Here is an 18,593-nt window from a genome sequence, read left to right on the forward strand (position 1 = left end):
TGGATGTTGCACATTCTCCATCTTTGTGGTTTCGGATTCAGAGGCGGTGGTTTACAGGTTTACGAAGGCCTTGAGTGGTCTGTAGCATGTTTCTAGGACTTGGCATCCCACCGTAACAGTAGTTGATCTTTGTGAGGAGTATGATGCCTCCTTGACTTGGAAGCAGAATGGTTCATTGATCTGGTTGCTGAATACCAGATTGGATGGGAGCTTCCTGATGAGGCTGTTGAGCTCATGTTTGCAGAGGACTCTTTGGGAGGCAGGATTGCGTATCTTGTGGTTTGTGCAGCATGCGAAGGATTTTGGACTCTTTTACACAGAAGGGGGATTGATGGATGGAGTCAGACTCCAAGGATGGAGTGACTCAGTTTGGGGAGGAGAGCCAGACATGAGGACCTTGACATCAGGCTATAGTTTTTCCCTTGGTTCAAGAGCGATTTCATGGAGCGGCAGCCAACTATTGCCTTGTCATCGACAGAGGCAGAGTACCAGGGTGCTTGTGGTGCTACTTGCGAGGTTGTGTGGCTACGGAGGTTGCTCAGCGAGATTGGGTTTCCACAGAAGGAGCCCACAGTCATCTAGTGCGATAACCAGAGCTGTATAGCTATTGCTCGAAACCTGGTCTTCCATGCCCGGACCAAGCACATAGAGATACAATATCACTTTGTTCGTGAGAAGATCTTGGTTGGTGACATCTTGCTTCTTTATTGTTCGATGGAGGACAATACGGCGGACCTCTTCACGAAGTCTCTACCTCAGGCCTTTTTCTTGCTTCCGCCCCCCCTTGGGGTTTTGTTTTCCTTTTTGCTCCATATCCCGCCTCTCTGTGTGCAGTTCGGTTCCAGCAGGATCCCGCCTTCGCCTCGCCTTCGCCGCAGCTTCAGACTCTAATGGAGGCTCCTCCCGCCCCGCCTCAGAGGGACTCATCCGCAGCCCCCTCGCCCGCCCCTGAGGTCACCCCCATCAGGCTTTCTCTTTCGCCGGAAGAGGAAGCGAGCCTCACCGCAGAGGTGGAACGCCTCCAGGCTCATTCCACCATCTGCCGTATAGTCGGCACTCGCCCCAGCAGAGGGGAGATCAAGGATCTTCTTCAAGCCCGCCTTCTTGCAGATGTGGGCAAGATCCTGGATGTACAGCTCCTGGGCCGGGGACATTATCAGATCGAGTTCGAGGCCGCCCAGAGCATTGCCAAGGTCCTTGCCATGAGTCCCCTTGACATCAGGGGTGCTCGGGCTTTCTTCAGACCTTGGCAGCATGGATTTGACCCAGCAGCGGCGGAGCAGGGAGAGCGCCTCTTCCATGTTACAGTTTGTTTCCCTGGTCTCCGCCGGGAGTATCTTCCGCTCCTCTCCAGGCTCGGAGCATTGGTGGGCTCGGTACTAGAGACGGGCCCCTCAGCAACTTCAGTGGTGGCCAGAGCAGCTGGGCTACCTTCGGTCAGAGTGTTGGTGTCTGACATCTCCTCCCTTCCTAAGGTCATTCAGCTACCTAGGATAGGGGGGGGTGGATAGATCAGAGAGTGGAGTTCTCTGGGCTCCCGAACCAGTGCTTCATTTGCAGGCAGGTCGGTCATCTGGCCAGGGCCTGTCCTCGCAGGAGACCCCGACCCTCACCACAGCAGCAGGCTACTGATGGCCCGCCCACAGATTCGGCTCGGCAGGCTGCCTCCGGGACACCTGCTCAGGCCACAGAGACCTCGGAGTGGCAGCCTGGACAGGGGCGCCGCCGAGGGAGACAGCCACAGCAGCACGCCCAGAGACCGCTGCAGCAGCAGCCACAGTCTCAGCCTCACTGGGTCCCCGTGAGGAACAGCTTTTCTCCCCTCCAGGAGGAGACCTCGCGGCGACGTCTGAGGACCAGGAGATGCCAGCACCCCCACCTTCACCCCCCCCCACCCCCGTCCCCTCCCTCCGCCTCGCTTCCACCATCGCCTCCTCCCGTCTCCGCTCCGGTTTCGGCAGCGGCTCCCTCTCCACCTCCCTCGCCTCCCCCTCCTCCCCCTCCGCCCGCCTCACCTTCCCGGGAGGCCCTGGCAGTTCCCTGGCGCTCACCTGCAGTCCGGAGAGCGCTGAGCACTGACCTCGCTCGAGCATCACAGAGGAGACCTATGCCGATTAGGGCTTCACGGATTTCATCTATCCGCAGTCGGCTGAGTCGCCTTGGCATTAGACAGCGCTCGGAGGCTTTTGATTATACCTTCACACGGCTTTTTGGAGCAGAGGGCCCCCATGAGCCTGCACCCATCCGAGTTCATGTAGTGATACCTCCGGCCCGCGGGGAGCAGGCACTAGACTCAACCGGGAGTGGACTCTAGAGCTCGCTCTCAGCACTTTGAAGACTCAGGCAGTTGAGTTTTCTCATCACATGAGCGATCTGGAGGTGACAGATGTGATAGGCCGACTTTGGGAGTTGGCTCATTTTTTCTTGGATCCCGGGAGTGTGGATACCTCAGGGATTCGGCATTTGGTCGTGCGCATAGTGGTAGACTTAGCATGCGACCCTGGATATGTGTGTATACACGAGGTTGCTCTGTCAGAGCGGGAGGCAGTCGCCATGGGCCACAGCCACTGGCGCCTGATCCGGGATTCTTGCAGTAGACCGGGTGGGCAGATTCGCAGCCGTTCGGATGGGGACTACTCTCCATCCAAGCCGCTTGTGAAGGCCCGCCGTACGGCTGAGACAGCATCCACCTCAGCAGGGCATCCATGAGGATCATCTCATGGAATGTACAGGGCCTTGGCGGAGCACACTTTATACGCTATCGTGGTTGCTTGAGGCAGGAGCTTCAGAGATGCCTGGTTGGTGGCAGCATTGATATTTTGATGATGCAGGAGCACCACTTGGGTGAGAGCAGGATCCGAAGATATGGTTCGGTGATGCCTGGTAGATGGGACACTTTTTGGTCTGCAGGGTTTGGTCCTTTGGGTGGACAGGGAGGAGTATGCATGGTCATTGCAAATGTATGGCGGCAGGCCATTGTGGATCGAGGGATCATTGTGCCTGGTAGAGCACAGTATGTCATTCTGAGGATGCATGATGAGCTATTGGGTGTGCTCAACATCTATGCGCCCAATCATGCTAGTGCCAGAGCCGAGTTCTGGACTCAGGTTACAGATGCATTGCCAGAGGCCGCACATTGGTGTGTTGGGGGAGACTTCAACATGCTTGAGGACCCGGCAGATAGGGTGGGAGGCAGTCATGTTACAGTGCACGGCACGGAGCTTGCAGCTTGGGACCGGTTTTGCATGTCACTGAGGATCATCGATGCATGGCAGCATGGGGCTTTCTCCCGGTCTCAGGACAGTCTTAGTTTCTCTCGGTCGGATCGCCGGCAGGGAGGGACTAATCTATCACGGATTGATCGCTTTTATGTGGGCGACTGGTTAGGGGAGCGAGGGGGCTCTGTCGGCATTCTCGCTGGCACCTCATTTTCAGATCATGCGCCAGTTATATTGACATTGGAGGAGGGGACACGGGAGCCCAGCTTGCAGTTGAGGATCCCAGAGAGGGTACTTACAGATCCCAGTCTCGCTGAGGACATTGAGAGGATCTGGCATGATAGTCAGTGCTCTGACCAGGATGCAGCGGGCCAGTGTGCCCAGGGACTCATTGATCTTAGCTCTTTTCTACACGCTGCAGCTTTGACACAACTGGGAGAGATTCGCGAGCGGGAGCAACGGCTGAGACGCAGCCTTGCTTCGCTACAGCGCCTTCAGGAGCAGCAGCCTGCATGTGAGTGGGTGGCGTCCCAGCTGAGCCAGGCACGCCAGGAGGTCAGAGAGGTAGAGGAGCAGAGACATGAGTTTTACTATCGTCGTCAGGCCTCTCAGTGGGGACGCAGCTTGGTGATAGAGTGACTGGAGAGTTTTTTGAGATCACTGGACCCCGTCATGCGCGAGCAGGAGTCCGCCAGCTTAGTAGACCGGATGGATCGGTAGCTACTAAGCTCGGGGAGATCAGAGCCATTGCCACTGCATTTATAGTGACCTGCTTTCAGCGGAGCCAGCCACTGAGGATCGAGATGTTTGCAGACAGACTGTGTGGGCCCATGTGCAGAGGAGGGTCACAGACCATATGCGTACAGTTCTAGGTGCGCCTCTGTCAGAGATTGAGCTTGCCGAGGCCTTGAGGGTCCTGCCGCGACATAGTTGCCCAGGGGAGGACGGACTGACGCCGGCCTTTTTTATGCGCTATTGGGACCTTTTGGGGCCAGGCCTCCGCAGGGGCTTTTAGCATGTTTTGGACACTGGGGTGATGCCGCAGAGCTTTTCAGAGGGCTTGATCTATCTTATCCCCAAGGGGGAGGGAGTATCAGATGACATTCGGCATTGGAGGCCTATTACGATCCTCAATACTGTCTACAAGGTCTTAGCAAAGGCCTTGAGTTTGAGGATCCAGCCCTTCCTAGGGGAGTTGATTCATGCTACTCAGACAGGATTTGTCAAGGAGCGCAGTATCCTTGACAACATCTTTACTTTCTGGGAGGCGACGGCCCGAGCTAGATTTCTTGGCGAGGACTTGGTCGTGATGCTTCTCGATTTTGAGAAGGCATACGATAGAGTTGATTGGGGTTTCTTAGAGGGCACTATGCTTCGCCTGGGCTTTGAGCCAGGATGGATCAGAGGGGTGGCAGCTCTGTATTTCACAGCTCGCAGCCAAGTGCTGATTGCAGGAGGACGGGGGCCGAGTTTTGAGCTGACCAGATCAGTCCGTCAGGGGTGTCCTCTCGCCCCTTTCCTTTTTCTCTTCTTTGCGGAGGCTATGAGTATGTATTTGACGGCAGAAGAGGTTGGTTTGAGAGGACTGCAGCTCCCAGTCCGGGGGGAGGACCTGCTTGATGCTGAGTTTGCAGACGACACGGGCTTATTTTGCATGGCCAAGAGGCCAATCTTATTCGGGCTGAGCAGTCGCTCCAGGTTTTTAGTGCAGCTTCGGGAGCATTGATCAATTGGCGCAAGACAGTGGCCTTTTGGATCAGTAGTGCTCCCACTCCGGCATGGAGCCCGGACCCCGGTTTTAGATGGATTCCTCCAGGCACAGCAGTGCGGTATTTGGGATGCCAGATTGGCCTAGATTTGTCACCTGAGCAGCAGATTGCCCCGCTTCTTTTGAGCATTCGGAAGAAGCTATTGTATTGGAGTACAGCTCGACTATCCTTGGCTGGGAGGGTGGTGGTGGCAAATCAGGTGCTGTTAGCGACCATGTGGTACATTACGTCTTGCTGGATTTTCTCGAGCTCTTGCATCAGCCAGGTACAGAGGCTGATCAGGAACTTTCTGTGGTCTGGGCGGGACGGTCAACCAACTCGGGCAAAGGTTGCATGGGCAGTTATTACACTTCCGCTAGCTCAGGGCGGTTTGGGCATTATAGATCCAGTCGATCAGAGTAGAGCCTTATTGGGGAAGCTTATTGTTCGGGGGTTGCTTCCAGGCGCTGAGCCTTGGAAAGAGCTCCTCTTGCAGCGGCTGCAGGCTCGGGCGCCCCCAGCAGGGGGTACTTGGGCACCAGAGATTCGCTGGATCTTCATAGAGATGAGGAGGACAGGCCTCAGTAGAGGATGGGAGGACAGATTTGCTTTGAGTATCCTGAGAGCTTGGGAGCTGCTGAGACCGGGGCTCTCTCAACGACCTCCTTCTTGTGTTGAGGAGCGGGCCAGACAGCCGCTCATCTGGAGCCCAGCGGTTCGCACGGAGCAGGGTCATATGCTAGGTTCTCGGCCTCGTCTAGCCTGGGGACCTTTAGCGGCAGGCCCAGCTCGTAGTTTTGGAGACTGGCAGGCTTTCTGCAGTCTACCAGAGGAGATCCAGGTGGAGAGGCTGAGTCACTTCAGAGGGGGGTTGATTATGAGGGATGATATTCAGGAGGCACTCACAGAGGAGTGGTTCACGCCTCTCGAGCCAGTGGCCCCACGGTGGATGGGAGCCTTTACACAGTTGGAGATCCTGATTGCTGTCAGAGCTAGCACTGAGGGATGATATTCAGGAGGCACTCACAGAGGAGTGGTTCACGCCTCTCGAGCCAGTGGCCCCACGGTGGATGGGAGCCTTTACACAGTTGGAGATCCTGATTGCTGTCAGAGCTAGCACTGAGGATGGCAGATGCCTCTACTATGAGATTCAGGATGAGGGCAGACTCCAGAGAGTGGAGGTGGAGTCGCCTTTGGTTGCAGAGTGCACCTTTCAGAGGATTCGGGTAGTGGCCGCCGCTTCTCGGAAGTGGCATATTGACCCCGACCCTGCTGATGTGCTCCCGGATTGGCGCATATGGGCATATGCAGCGCGCCCCTTGGCCCGACTACAGTGGGACCCCGGGGAGTACGAGTGGCATGATCCTTATGCATCCCTTGAGGCCACAGAGATCACCTTTTTCCAGTATACTGTTCGGCTGGGGCGGCATATTTTGACGGCGAGGAGGACGGTTTCTCCAGCGGCAGCGGGGCATTGGCGACTATAGGGACTCTCACAGGAGTTCCTAGAGGATTTATGGGCTCGGCTCTGGGCTAGTCGACAGGCCCGCAGGATCTCGACTTTTCAGTGGCTGGTCGCCCACAGGGGCTTAGCAGTTGGCACTTGGCTTGTTTACAGCGGTCTTCCGGCGGCCTGCGTCCGATGCGGCCACCCTATGGAGACACAGAGACATTGCCTTTGGGATTGCCCTCAGGCACAACAGATTTGGCTGCGGATGCTGCGTATTCTGGCCCCCCCCTCTCCAGAGGGTATGTTTACGTGGGGTGCCGCTGCTTGGTCGACTTCGTCCGCAACCCTGGACTACTGGCTGAACTATCAACCAGAAGCCACTCCCACCCTTACTTCATCGCGCATCAGGCCTTCACCCGTGTCCTTGAGCCTGACTTAAAAAAAGCCAAGAAGCCACTTCCACCCTTAGTCGCGCATTGGGCCGGCTCCGGTCTTCACCCGTGTCCTTGAGCCTAACTTAAGAAAGGCAAGAAGTAGCCCAAGCCAAAAATAACCAGATCAAGCAGGTGGGATGGATTGCGAGGGGAATTGAAAAAAGTGCTCATAGATTGTCAAGATGAATCAATGCTTGTAAAAATTGTTGCTTTGGTTGCAAACCACATGGTTGTAGGGTGTTCCGGCACCGGATTTCTCGTCCGCCAACTGGACACAGGAGAGGGATTTACGATGGGAGCTCCTCAGCTCACCATCTGGTTCACCTGGAGGGCCCGGTGCTTTACGGCCTTTGAGGGGAGATTGGAGCCACCAGCAGAGACTGTACGGGGGATTTGGCAGGAGTTGATCCACACCCTGCGAGGACAGTACGACCGCATCCGGGGAGACTCGGATGAGGCGATCTTACGGCGCCAGGCCTTTCACACCACTTGGCGCTGTGGCCCTTTCTACACCTTACACACGGGATCCCCCCGTTGGCACTACAGGCCACCTGTTTGGCTCTTCCCCCCCCTATTGTATGATTTAGCCGCTCAGTTCTTTGTACTGATGCTTGTATTTTGCAGCACCTAGGGAGAGTCTCCCGGGCTGCCATGCTGTATTCGCTGCTCTATCTCTCTTAGGAGCAGGAGAGATCTTTTGTAGCCCTACGGGCGTTTTTATATAACTAATGAAAGGATCTTTTCTCGAAAAAAAAATAGCGAGGAGAAAGCTTAGGATATGATCCTTCTCGTCCTGGCCTCTTCCGAAGCCTAGCCTTCTCAAATTTCAGCAAAACCCAATCACCTTCTTTGACTTCCATGTCCCTTCTGTGCTTGTCAGCAGCCATTTTATGCTTATCTTGAGATCTTGCAATGGCTGTCCGCACCTGACCAAAGGCTACATCCAAGTCACGAACATATTCATCAGCTGCAAAAATCTCATCCTTTGTACGAAGGATGGGTGGCAATACCACTCTGCCATAGATAATCTCAAAGGGAGCTTTTCCCGTGGAGGCATGGATCGTATTGTTGTAGGCAAATTCAACAAGTGGAAGATACTTCTCCCATGCAGTCTTTTGATCTGCCACATAACACTTCAATAAATCCAACACGGCTGAATTTGCAGCTTCACTTTGGCCATCCGTTTGGGGATGATAAGCTGATGAAAACTCAAGTTTAGTACCCATATTATCAAATAAAGCCCTCCAAAAGAGGCTCGTAGTCCTGGGATCTCTATCCCCAACAATGGATTTAGGCATACCATGATGCTTGAAAATATTAGCAAGAAAAAGCCTTACCATATGATCAGCTTTAATGGTTTTCTTGACGGGCAAGAAATGAGCTTGCTTGCTAAACCTGTCCACAATGGTCCAAATAGCATCATTCCCATGCTAGGATCTAGGCAAGTCCATAATAAAATCCATAGTAATACTTTCCCAAGGTTGCGAGGGAATAGGCAATGGTTGAAGCAAACCTGGAGGTTTTTGCCTATCAAATTTCACCTTTTGGCAAGTAATACATGCACACACATAAGCCTCAATGTCTTTACGCATGCTTGGTCAAAAGAAATATCTCTGAATCATGCGAGTAGTGGGCATAATACCTCTATGACCAGCATATGGGAGAGCGTGACATTCGTCCATAACCTTTGGACGCAAATCCTTCACCACACATAGGCAATTATCCTTCATAAGATAACCCTCGTTGATAACATAAGAGGCATGTGAATGACCAACCATCAAATCAGTCCATATATGACAAAAATCAACATCCAAATGATACAAATCTCTCATAGCAGATAAGTCTCCATGAGAGGCCACTGAGACTACAGCAACATAAGGCCTCCTGGATAATGCATCAGCCACCACATTTTTCTTTCCTGGAGTATGCACAATCTGAAAATGAAACATGGAAAGAAAATTTGCCATTCTCATCTGCTTCTCTGAAAGCTTTGTTTGAGATAGAAAGTATCTCAAGCTTTGGTGATCTGTCTTGACTACAAATTCAGTCCCAAGAAGATAATGTTTCCATATCTTTAAGGCGTGAATTACAGCCAAGAGCTCTTTCTCATAGATATCCATATGAAGCTCAGCATCATGCAAACGACGGCTCTCGTATGCAACTGTATGCCCTTCTTGATTTAGGATAGCTCCAATACAATCACCACAAGCATCACATTCAACCACGAATGACTTGTGCAAGTCAGGAACAATCAATACTGGACCACATATAATAGCATGCTTGAGCTGCAAGAAAGCATCCTGTTCCTTTGAAGTCCATTTGAAAGTGATTTTCTTCTTTGTGAGATCATGTAGAGGAGTGGCAATCATGGGAGTGGCAATCATGGCGAAATGCCTTATGAAACGCCTGTAATACGAACATAATCCCAGAAAACTACATACTTGATGTACGTTTTGCAATTCGGGCCAGTTGCGAATGGTCTCTATCTTTGCAGGATCCATTGTAACTCCATCTTTGGATACAATATGACCCAAATAATGAATCTCTGAAAGGAAAAACTCACTTTTCTTGGCATTAATGAAAAGTTTATGCTTCCGCAACTCTTCGAATACTGTGACCAAATGAGTTCTATGTTCCTCCTCATTCTTGGAGAAAACCAAGATATCATCAAAGAATACTCCTGTGAATTTACGATGGGATCGGAATATCCTATCCATCATACGATTAAACGTAGCAGGAGCATTTGTAAGACCAAAAGGCATTACCAAAAAGTCATATAATCCGAAGGCTGTCTTGAATGCAGTCTTATGGACATCTTGTGACACTGGTGATAACCACTCTTCAAATCAAGTCTGCTAAAGCAAGCTGAGCCATCAAGCTTATCCAAGATATCATCAATTCGCGGGATTGGGAATCTGTTCTTGATGGTAAGCTTGTTCAAAGCTCTATAGTCCACACACATACGGAATGATCCATCCTTCTTTTGAACAAGAAGCACAGGAGAGCAGTAAGGTGAGGAACTGGGCTGAACCAAACCTTTCCCCAAAAGCTCGTTTGCCTGCTTCATAATCTCTTCTTGTTGTGCAGCACTCACTCGATATGCGGGTTTGTTGGGTGGAGAACTACCTGGCACAAGATCTATGCGGTGATCTTCGGGCCTTTAGGGAGGTAATTCTTTTGGCAAAGTATCAGCAAAACAGTCATTGAATGCATAAAGAAAATTCAACCTATCATTAGACATAGCATCCACATTTTGAAGACTTGGTACAAGGCTATCACGCACAAAAACCAAGTACGCAGAAAGACTCTTTTTGATTGCTTTATTAATTTGGATGTGTGATACAAGTGGGATCGAATCCCCTTCTTTGCCAGCATCAATAAAATGCATGCGGCCTTTATGCATAAAAAAATCATATTGGACTTGTAGTCTTTGCGGGGCTCAAGCCTATGGTGCCACGGCTTGCCCAACAATGCATCACATCCATTCAGTGGAGCAACTAGGAAATGTTCATTATCAAGGTAGCCCTGGATATGGATGCGCAACTTCCCTATCAAAGGGGTAACCTGCACCTCTTTACCAATAAATGCAGCTTCGGCTTCAATCTGAGGTCCCATGTTCTCAACCTCAATACCCAATGCAGCTACCGTTTGCATAGAGATGAAGTTATCGGTTGCACAGTCATCAAACATGAACAGTGCGGGCTGATCCTTGATTTGCCCCCAAGCCTTGCAAACCATTCGCTCTTTTGCATCATGACTTGTATTTCCTTGCACATCAGGAACTCCATGTACATTAGCCTTGGTCCGCTTGTCCTCGTGCTTTGGTTTGCGATCTGGGCATTGTCAAAACATGTGGTCTTTGCTACCACAAGAAAAGCATTTTCCATCCTTGGCATATTGCTCTCTTTGCTTCGGGGTTAAGCCGAATTTGTTCTTCCTTGGGCCCTGATCTTTAGATGTGTTATTTTCAGCTTTACCACCCTTGTGGATCTCCCGGAAGTTCTTTTTAGGTGACTGTCCACCCTTTTGCAGATTTGGGAGCAGATTTGGGAGCAGATTTGGGACAGCCTTGTCCTTCCCCTTTGAACCTCCTTGATCCTGTTTAATCTTGAGCACCAATTGCTCCGTAGCAATAGCAGAAGCTGTGAGTTGTTGCAAAGTATGTTTCGGGTGCAATTCAATGCCCGATCGATATGCTGGTTGCAGTCCAGAGCGAAACTTCCTCTTTCTTTCATCCTCAGTGATTTGCATAAAGGGAGTCACTTCCAGCAACACTTTCCAGAACTTGTTAACATACTGTTGCACGCTTTCATTGTCTCTTTGTTCCAGCCTGTCCCACTTTTGAGTGAGAGTTTGCTCCGCATTTGGTGGCAAAAACTGGGCATAGAATCTGTCTTTAAATTCCTTCCAAGTGGAAATGGGATCCTTGGTGATCTTTTCAGTGATCCACCAATGAGCAGCAGTCCCTTTCAAAAACACGCTAGCATGGCGTACCTTTGACTTTTCAGTAAAGTCCTCATCGCTAAAAGCAATGTCGAACTGTGCCACAAATGCTAACACTTTAGAAGCATCATGTTCACCATGAAAGACATCAAACTTAACAGATTTGTCACCTGCTTTGAATTCCTTGAGCTTTCTGGCATGAGGCTCATGGTCTTCTCTTTTTCTTTTCCCCTTGTCCAACGGGGCAGCCCCATCTGCATGGGCTCCATGGGCCGTCATAGAAGTTTCTTGAGGCACGGTGGCATGTGCTCCACGAACTTGAAACTCAGATGCATGTGACTTACCTGCATAAGGCAGTGTCTCTCCATGAGACAACTCAGAAGGCAAAATTTTTCTGGCAGCAGACCTGTCTCCCTTACCAAGAGATACATGTCTTGAATGCATGTGACTTTCATGCCCTCCATGAGCACTGGCATACATATATCTGTCAGGCTTAGTGCCTTGTGGAGAAGATGCATGTCGAGAGGTGACTATCACCTCTTCCTTTTGCATTAAAGATTTCAACCTTTGAGATGCGGGATCTCCATGCTTCAAACGAGGTGGATTTCTAAATTTCAGTTCTCCGTCATCCCCCTCTTTAACATCACCTTTGCGGAGAAGGTAGACAAGTGCCAACTCCCTTGGTTTCTTGCCCACTTCCCGTGCCATTGATTCAAAAGTTACATCTACCATTGCATCAGCCTTTCTAGATTCAATAGCACTTTGCACATGGGGATCTTCATGCAAAAACTTTAACTCTTGCTCTTGAGACTACAGAAGTTTTCTCATATGTTCCATTTCAGCCCTCATAGCATCAGGCTCTTGTTCAAGCATGACTGTCTTTCCTGGAGACAATTGACCCTTTGATTCACTATCAATAACCCTTTAAAGGGACTTGTGTCTTCCTCGCAGGGCATCAGACCCACGAGAGACACTAGATGGACCCCTCGAATTAGGCACTTCCAAAGGATTGCCTTGGCTGTCCATTGTGTTTAAAGTGTGCTAAAAGCGGGATGTCCAGTACACAGGTTCGTTTCCCCACTAGGAAGAGGGAAACAACCGTGCTCTGATACCAATGAAACCGATCCCGTCAAGTGGGAAGACTCCGTTGGACACCCACATGCGTAATAGCACAACTTTAAAACCACAATTTGAAATGGACAACTTAATACAACTTGAAATTGAAATGAAATGAAATGGAAAGATGGACACCAGCACTGGGGCCGGAACGGGCCGACCCCCCCCCCCTCAATATATGATATATTTATTGGGAGTATTTAACAAATACAATGCTCCATGGGTTCCAAGAACCACATGATGTCCATGTACATATGAAAACAGTACCAAACAAATAGGCTCGAAGTAGATGTTCGAAGCAGGACGACCACTAGCGTGGTCCAGTCTCTACGGTCCTGTGCTTTCACTGGACTCCGTGGAGAGCGCCTCACTGGTGTTCCGAGACCACACACAAACAGGCGCTCTCATACTAACGCCTAGCTCTCCCGATCTCAGCACCTTTGGACCGAGGTTCTCCAATAGAGCTTGGACTACCCGGCACCGAACGGGTGTTGCCGTGGAGAGAGTCCCTTATCAGATTTAACACACAGTACTTTATTTAAATCTGAAAATTCACTTAGTACTTTATTTAAATCTGAAAATTCACTTACTTGTGGTTGGCAGATAGAGGACCAATACCCGAGGTATCGGTAGCTACTTGAGAGAGACACCAGATGTAACCTCTTGAAGAAGGAAGACGCCGCCTATGAAAAGGAGGCACGATCGTCTACCAAGGAGATTAGCCACCTGCTGTGTAGAACACAGCCACCTTCTTGTGGAGGAGGCGGCGTAGGAGTCGTCACCTGGCTGTATGCAAAGCACCGCTTGTTGGAGATAGAGCACCAGCCGCCTTCTGGAGGGTGGCACACAGTAGTTGTCTGTACGGATGAAAGGAGAGATTGGTTGCTGTAAACAGGCACCTGGCTGCAGCCTGCACAGCCGCCTACTGTGCAGTGGGCAGCCTACTGTAGAGCAGGCATAGCTTGCTGAAATTGAGGTGCAACGCTTGCTGGGGGTGGCCCATGACTGCCTGCAGAGAAACGGGCAGCGCAGTTTGCAGGTATGCTGCCACCTGTAGGAGCAGCCGCCAGAGGAAGCAGAGGCAGCACGCTGAAGTTAGGAGCAGCCGTCTGGTGGAATATGCGCAGCCGTACAGCAGGATATGGCAGCCTGTTCAGTAGCCGCCTGGAAAAAACATGCGCAGCAGCTTCCTGGCCGCCTGGGGGGTATGCACTGCAATTCTGAGGGAGATGGCAGCCGCCTTAGGAGGATTAGCGCAGCCACCAGTAGCATGTGCAGCCGCCAGCAACGATGGAGCGCAGCAATATTAAGGGTGATGGAAGCGCACCAAATTCGTCTCCCCAAGGGTGGTCGTGGGGCTTCTTTTATTAAGGTTAGAGAGGGAGAAAACAAATAGTGATTTCCATGCTTGCATGTGGGTGACCAGTGTGGGTAGGTGACCATGCACCCACCCCCACACACACACACTTAAGTGGGGCTCCCCACCTTGGCCCCTAAGTGGGTGCCCAAAAGGGGGTGCCCACTTTTAAGTGAGTGAACATAAAACCTTATAAACAAAAGGGTTAGAAATATAAAATGTTAAACCAACATGGACAATATACTTACCACCTGTTCACATGCACCAAAACTCGTCAGAAGACAGAGCAGACTTCACGACTCACTGGCAGGCGTCCCCGCTCAGTAAGTGACACGTCAAGTAGGCAAACATAAATATACATGTCATGCGAAAACAATTTCAAACATGCAAAACATGTGTGCATGTGCAAATAGTAACATGGACATATCTCCCGTTCATGGAACAAGTACAAAATATCTGTCGGCACAAAAATGGCACGACGTAAAACATAAAATCCTGGTCTTCCTATGGAGTAATAGTCCCATAGGTAAGATACAGTTCCAGGCACGAGTCTCCCTATGGTGTGACAGTCCCATAGGCAAAACACGGCACGAATACTGGCTCTTCCATGGCGTAACAATCCCATGGGTCGAACACAGTCCAGGTCATACACGGGTGGCACCAGTCTGGCTCCCGTCCATACAACACCATCCTGCTAACACACAGGTGGCACCAGTCTGGCTCCCGTCCATGTCAGCAAAAATACTGGCCTCTTCACATGAGACACCGGCCTGCTGGCCTCAAGTGAACAAGACGCAAAAACTGGAGATGGACCAAATGGTCGGTCAATTGGTGACACTGCCATTGCGGGGGTGTAACTGAAAAGGGAGGGTGGGTGGGAAAAAATGAAGAACTAAACCTACAAGTGGCTGTCCAGCAAATCAGCCCGCCTTTCGCTTGCTTTTTCTCTTCCCGGACGGCCCAAAACAGTCCTCCAATCAACAACACAAACAGCCCCCCTCTTGCTCACACAGTTCCAAGAGCCTAGAGCTCTGATACCATGTCAAAATATGCAACGGAGATGAAGACAAGATCTGAAAACACTTGAGCAAGTACACAGCAGAAAAACGGAAAGAGAGAGAGAGAGAGAGAGAGAAGCGTATAACTCTGCTATATACACAAGAAATCCCAAATACAAGAATGAGATGTGTGGGGAGCAAGAGGCCATTTTATATGGCCCCAAGAAGCTAGTCGGCCACTGAAAAGCAGCCGACAGCCATCTGTACAACCCACGACCTCCTGCTCCTCCAGTCAACCAGCAGTAGATCAAGTCGGCCAGCAGCAGGGTCAGTCGGCCAACATCTGGGCCAGCCAACAGGCACAAGACAGCCTCCCACACCAAGGAAAAATAGGGAAAAATATGGAGGGGAAAATGAGAGAACACCTAAATCGGGCGGGCACACCCACAACAAAGGCCCTGGTGTAAATACAGACAGGAGATGACTGCTAACAATCTGCACACCCGTTTGTAGTATATCTGACAATACTACTCCAAAATCTGATGAAGATCAGTGCAAATATGGTTCTCGAAGATGTCTACAAAAAACCAAAAGCCACGCGAACGGCCCCCAAAACGTGCCCGGATCAAAAATCTAACCGCAAAACTGCAGTACAAAGTACTACACACTTCATGGTCTTCTTTCTTCTCCTAGAAGGGCTCCTTGATCTGAAGAAGACAAGCAACTCGAGGTGAAGGGTAGGCAGCAGCAACAAGCACGAGGAGCGTATGCTCTGATACCAAATGTTGGAAACAGGATTGCACAAATGCGCGTGCGCGCGCGCACACAGTGGAGAAGCTCAAGTAAGTACACAATGAGATGATATATAGATAATAAATGTGTGCTATACAAAGATGATAAGTATACCCCAAGATGGGTGTATACTAGCACGGGAAAAAACCTCCTAAAGAAAGAAAAAGTGCCTCGGTTGGTCCTAGTGTGTTCACACACATCACTACCAAATATGGCTACATCCCAGACACTCCAATCCACACACTAGCCACAAACAAGCATGAGGAACTGGAGAAGATCATTTCGGTGGCCAAATGGTGACATGGAGACTAAGAGCAAATTTTAATCAATAGAAACAAAAAGTATCATTACATCCACGCAAAAAGACCTAGCATTCAATACCCTAAAATAAACTACAAAATGCTTAATTTATGGGTCCATGTGGTTTTTGGGAGAGGGAACTCTCATCTTGTTTATAGAAGCTCACTTGGCCGCCGCCGCCGCCACCACCACCACCACTACTACTACTACTGGATCCAAAGTAGAAACTCACGTCCTAGTCACAATTATCCATCTAACGTAATAAACTCTCGTCCCAAAAACTCAATTTCCTAGGCATGGCATACTGAAAACAACTAGCGTCATATTGCCATTTGCGCAACAAAAAGAAAACAGCTAAGAAATGGTCATATCTATTTCATGACGATTCTTTTAAATTATGAAATGGAAGGAAATGGCGCCCAATCAAGATTGGTTCCAATTTTTATTTCCACCAAACTTTCTCCCCAAATTTATATTATTCTCCAAATTTTAGATTTCGATCACATTTCACCCCTCAATTTTATCTTTGTTTTCAAATTTTTTGCCTTTTCTTCCCCAATTTAGCAATTCTCCACAATTGTCATTTCCTAGCTCCAACCTCCTCCCCACCGAAAATATATATATATATTTATATTTATATTTATATTCATATTTATATATCTATTTATTTATTTTACCCATCTGTTTTACCAACATTTTCCTCAATTTTATATTTCCCCCTCAATTTTATATTTTCTCCCCAATTTTACATTTCTCCCAACCTAGTGTTCCTAGTTTTGAGTTGTTTATTCTTCCTCGGGCCGACAATTGCCATAACATTAAATACCCCAAAGTAAACTACATTGTGTTTAAGGCATTAAATACCCCAAAATAAACTACATTGTGTTTTTTCACTAGAAATATTCCTAACAATAGAGCAGTTTCTCTATAAGAGCTGACCTTTGTTGGAGAGAGAGAGAGAGAGAGAGAGAGAGAGAGAGAGAGAGAGAGAGGTTGTTTTGGTGATTTAAATTTCTAGGAAAGAAAGTCAAGGGAGAAAAAGAAGGTATAGGAAAAGGAAGATACTAAGATTGAAATTTTTTATTTACAAAAAGAAGCTTGAATCAGACAAAATTCCTATATATCACCAAATCATGAAAAGACAAGCCAAAAGCATTAAACAAAGAGCTAAAATAAGAATGTCTAAATGCTTACACTAAAAGGTGTCCACATGTAGAGATAAATGTTCGTCCATATGGATCTATACCGAGTGTGTGACCTCCTCTTAAACCATCCACGCGCTTTGATTGATCTCCCCCAACTTTTTCCACGACACATTCTGGACAGAACCAATCACCCGGAGGCAAAGAAGCCCTCGAAATCCCAACACACCTACTGTGATACGCAGCAGGACAACCATCACAGCAGATCAAATTGCCATTCATTCCACAAAGCACACACTCATCACTGTTCCAATCCAGGGAACTTTGCTCCTGAATAAACTTGGTTTGAATGACTGAAAAACTTGTTGAAGTTCGCTTAGTCCTCTGCAAAGCATCATCATTGGCTATCTCCTGGTGTTCATTTGTCACAAGGGAATGTAGAGGATTGGGAACATCTGTCACCTTACGAGTGAGGATTTTCTTATCCTTCTGCCTAACCTGGTTTGTAAATTCCAATTCCCGGTTATCCAATACTGCCCTTATTTCCTCTGTTTCCATGACTTGATCACAAAGAAAGCCCAAGACAGTCCTCCAATCAACAACACAAACAGCCCCCCTCTTGCTCACACAGTTCCAAGAGCCTAGAGCTCTGATACCATGTCAAAATATGCAACGGAGATGAAGACAAGATCTGAAAACACTTGAGCAAGTACACAGCAGAAAAACGGAAAGAGAGAGAGAGAGAGAGAGAGAAGCGTATAACTCTGCTATATACACAAGAAATCCCAAATACAAGAATGAGATGTGTGGGGAGCAAGAGGCCATTTTATATGGCCCCAAGAAGCTAGTCGGCCACTGAAAAGCAGCCGACAGCCATCTGTACAACCCACGACCTCCTGCTCCTCCAGTCAACCAGCAGTAGATCAAGTCGGCCAGCAGCAGGGTCAGTCGGCCAACATCTGGGCCAGCCAACAGGCACAAGACAGCCTCCCACACCAAGGAAAAATAGGGAAAAATATGGAGGGGAAAATGAGAGAACACCTAAATCGGGCGGGCACACCCACAACAAAGGCCCTGGTGTAAATACAGACAGGAGATGACTGCTAACAATCTGCACACCCGTTTGTAGTATATCTGACAATACTACTCCAAAATCTGATGAAGATCAGTGCAAATATGGTTCTCGAAGATGTCTACAAAAAACCAAAAGCCACGCGAACGGCCCCCAAAACGTGCCCGGATCAAAAATCTAACCGCAAAACTGCAGTACAAAGTACTACACACTTCATGGTCTTCTTTCTTCTCCTAGAAGGGCTCCTTGATCTGAAGAAGACAAGCAACTCGAGGTGAAGGGTAGGCAGCAGCAACAAGCACGAGGAGCGTATGCTCTGATACCAAATGTTGGAAACAGGATTGCACAAATGCGCGTGCGCGCGCGCACACAGTGGAGAAGCTCAAGTAAGTACACAATGAGATGATATATAGATAATAAATGTGTGCTATACAAAGATGATAAGTATACCCCAAGATGGGTGTATACTAGCACGGGAAAAAACCTCCTAAAGAAAGAAAAAGTGCCTCGGTTGGTCCTAGTG

At 49.2% G+C, this 18,593-nt stretch overlaps 1 protein-coding gene across 2 annotated transcripts in view; it reads right to left on the reverse strand.

Moving 5' to 3' along the window:
• Positions 1–17,577, reverse strand: part of LOC147634152 (DDT domain-containing protein PTM-like) — an 84,267-nt gene extending 66,690 nt beyond the window's left edge. For both annotated transcript variants that reach the window (XR_015266990.1, XM_086805294.1), the window contains exon 1: positions 17,051–17,577. Coding sequence is in view for 1 of the 2 variants with exons in the window: in XM_086805294.1 (XP_086661420.1) it covers positions 17,051–17,556 (506 nt within the window). In the remaining variant the exon portion in view is untranslated. The remainder of the gene's footprint in view (positions 1–17,050) is intronic.
• Positions 17,578–18,593: the final 1,016 nt, after the last annotated feature.

This window comes from Cibotium barometz, chromosome 11 (genome assembly GCF_041138505.1).
Source record: "Cibotium barometz isolate CiBa-2024 chromosome 11, ASM4113850v1, whole genome shotgun sequence".
NCBI classification, from domain to species: Eukaryota; Viridiplantae; Streptophyta; class Polypodiopsida; order Cyatheales; family Cibotiaceae; genus Cibotium; species Cibotium barometz.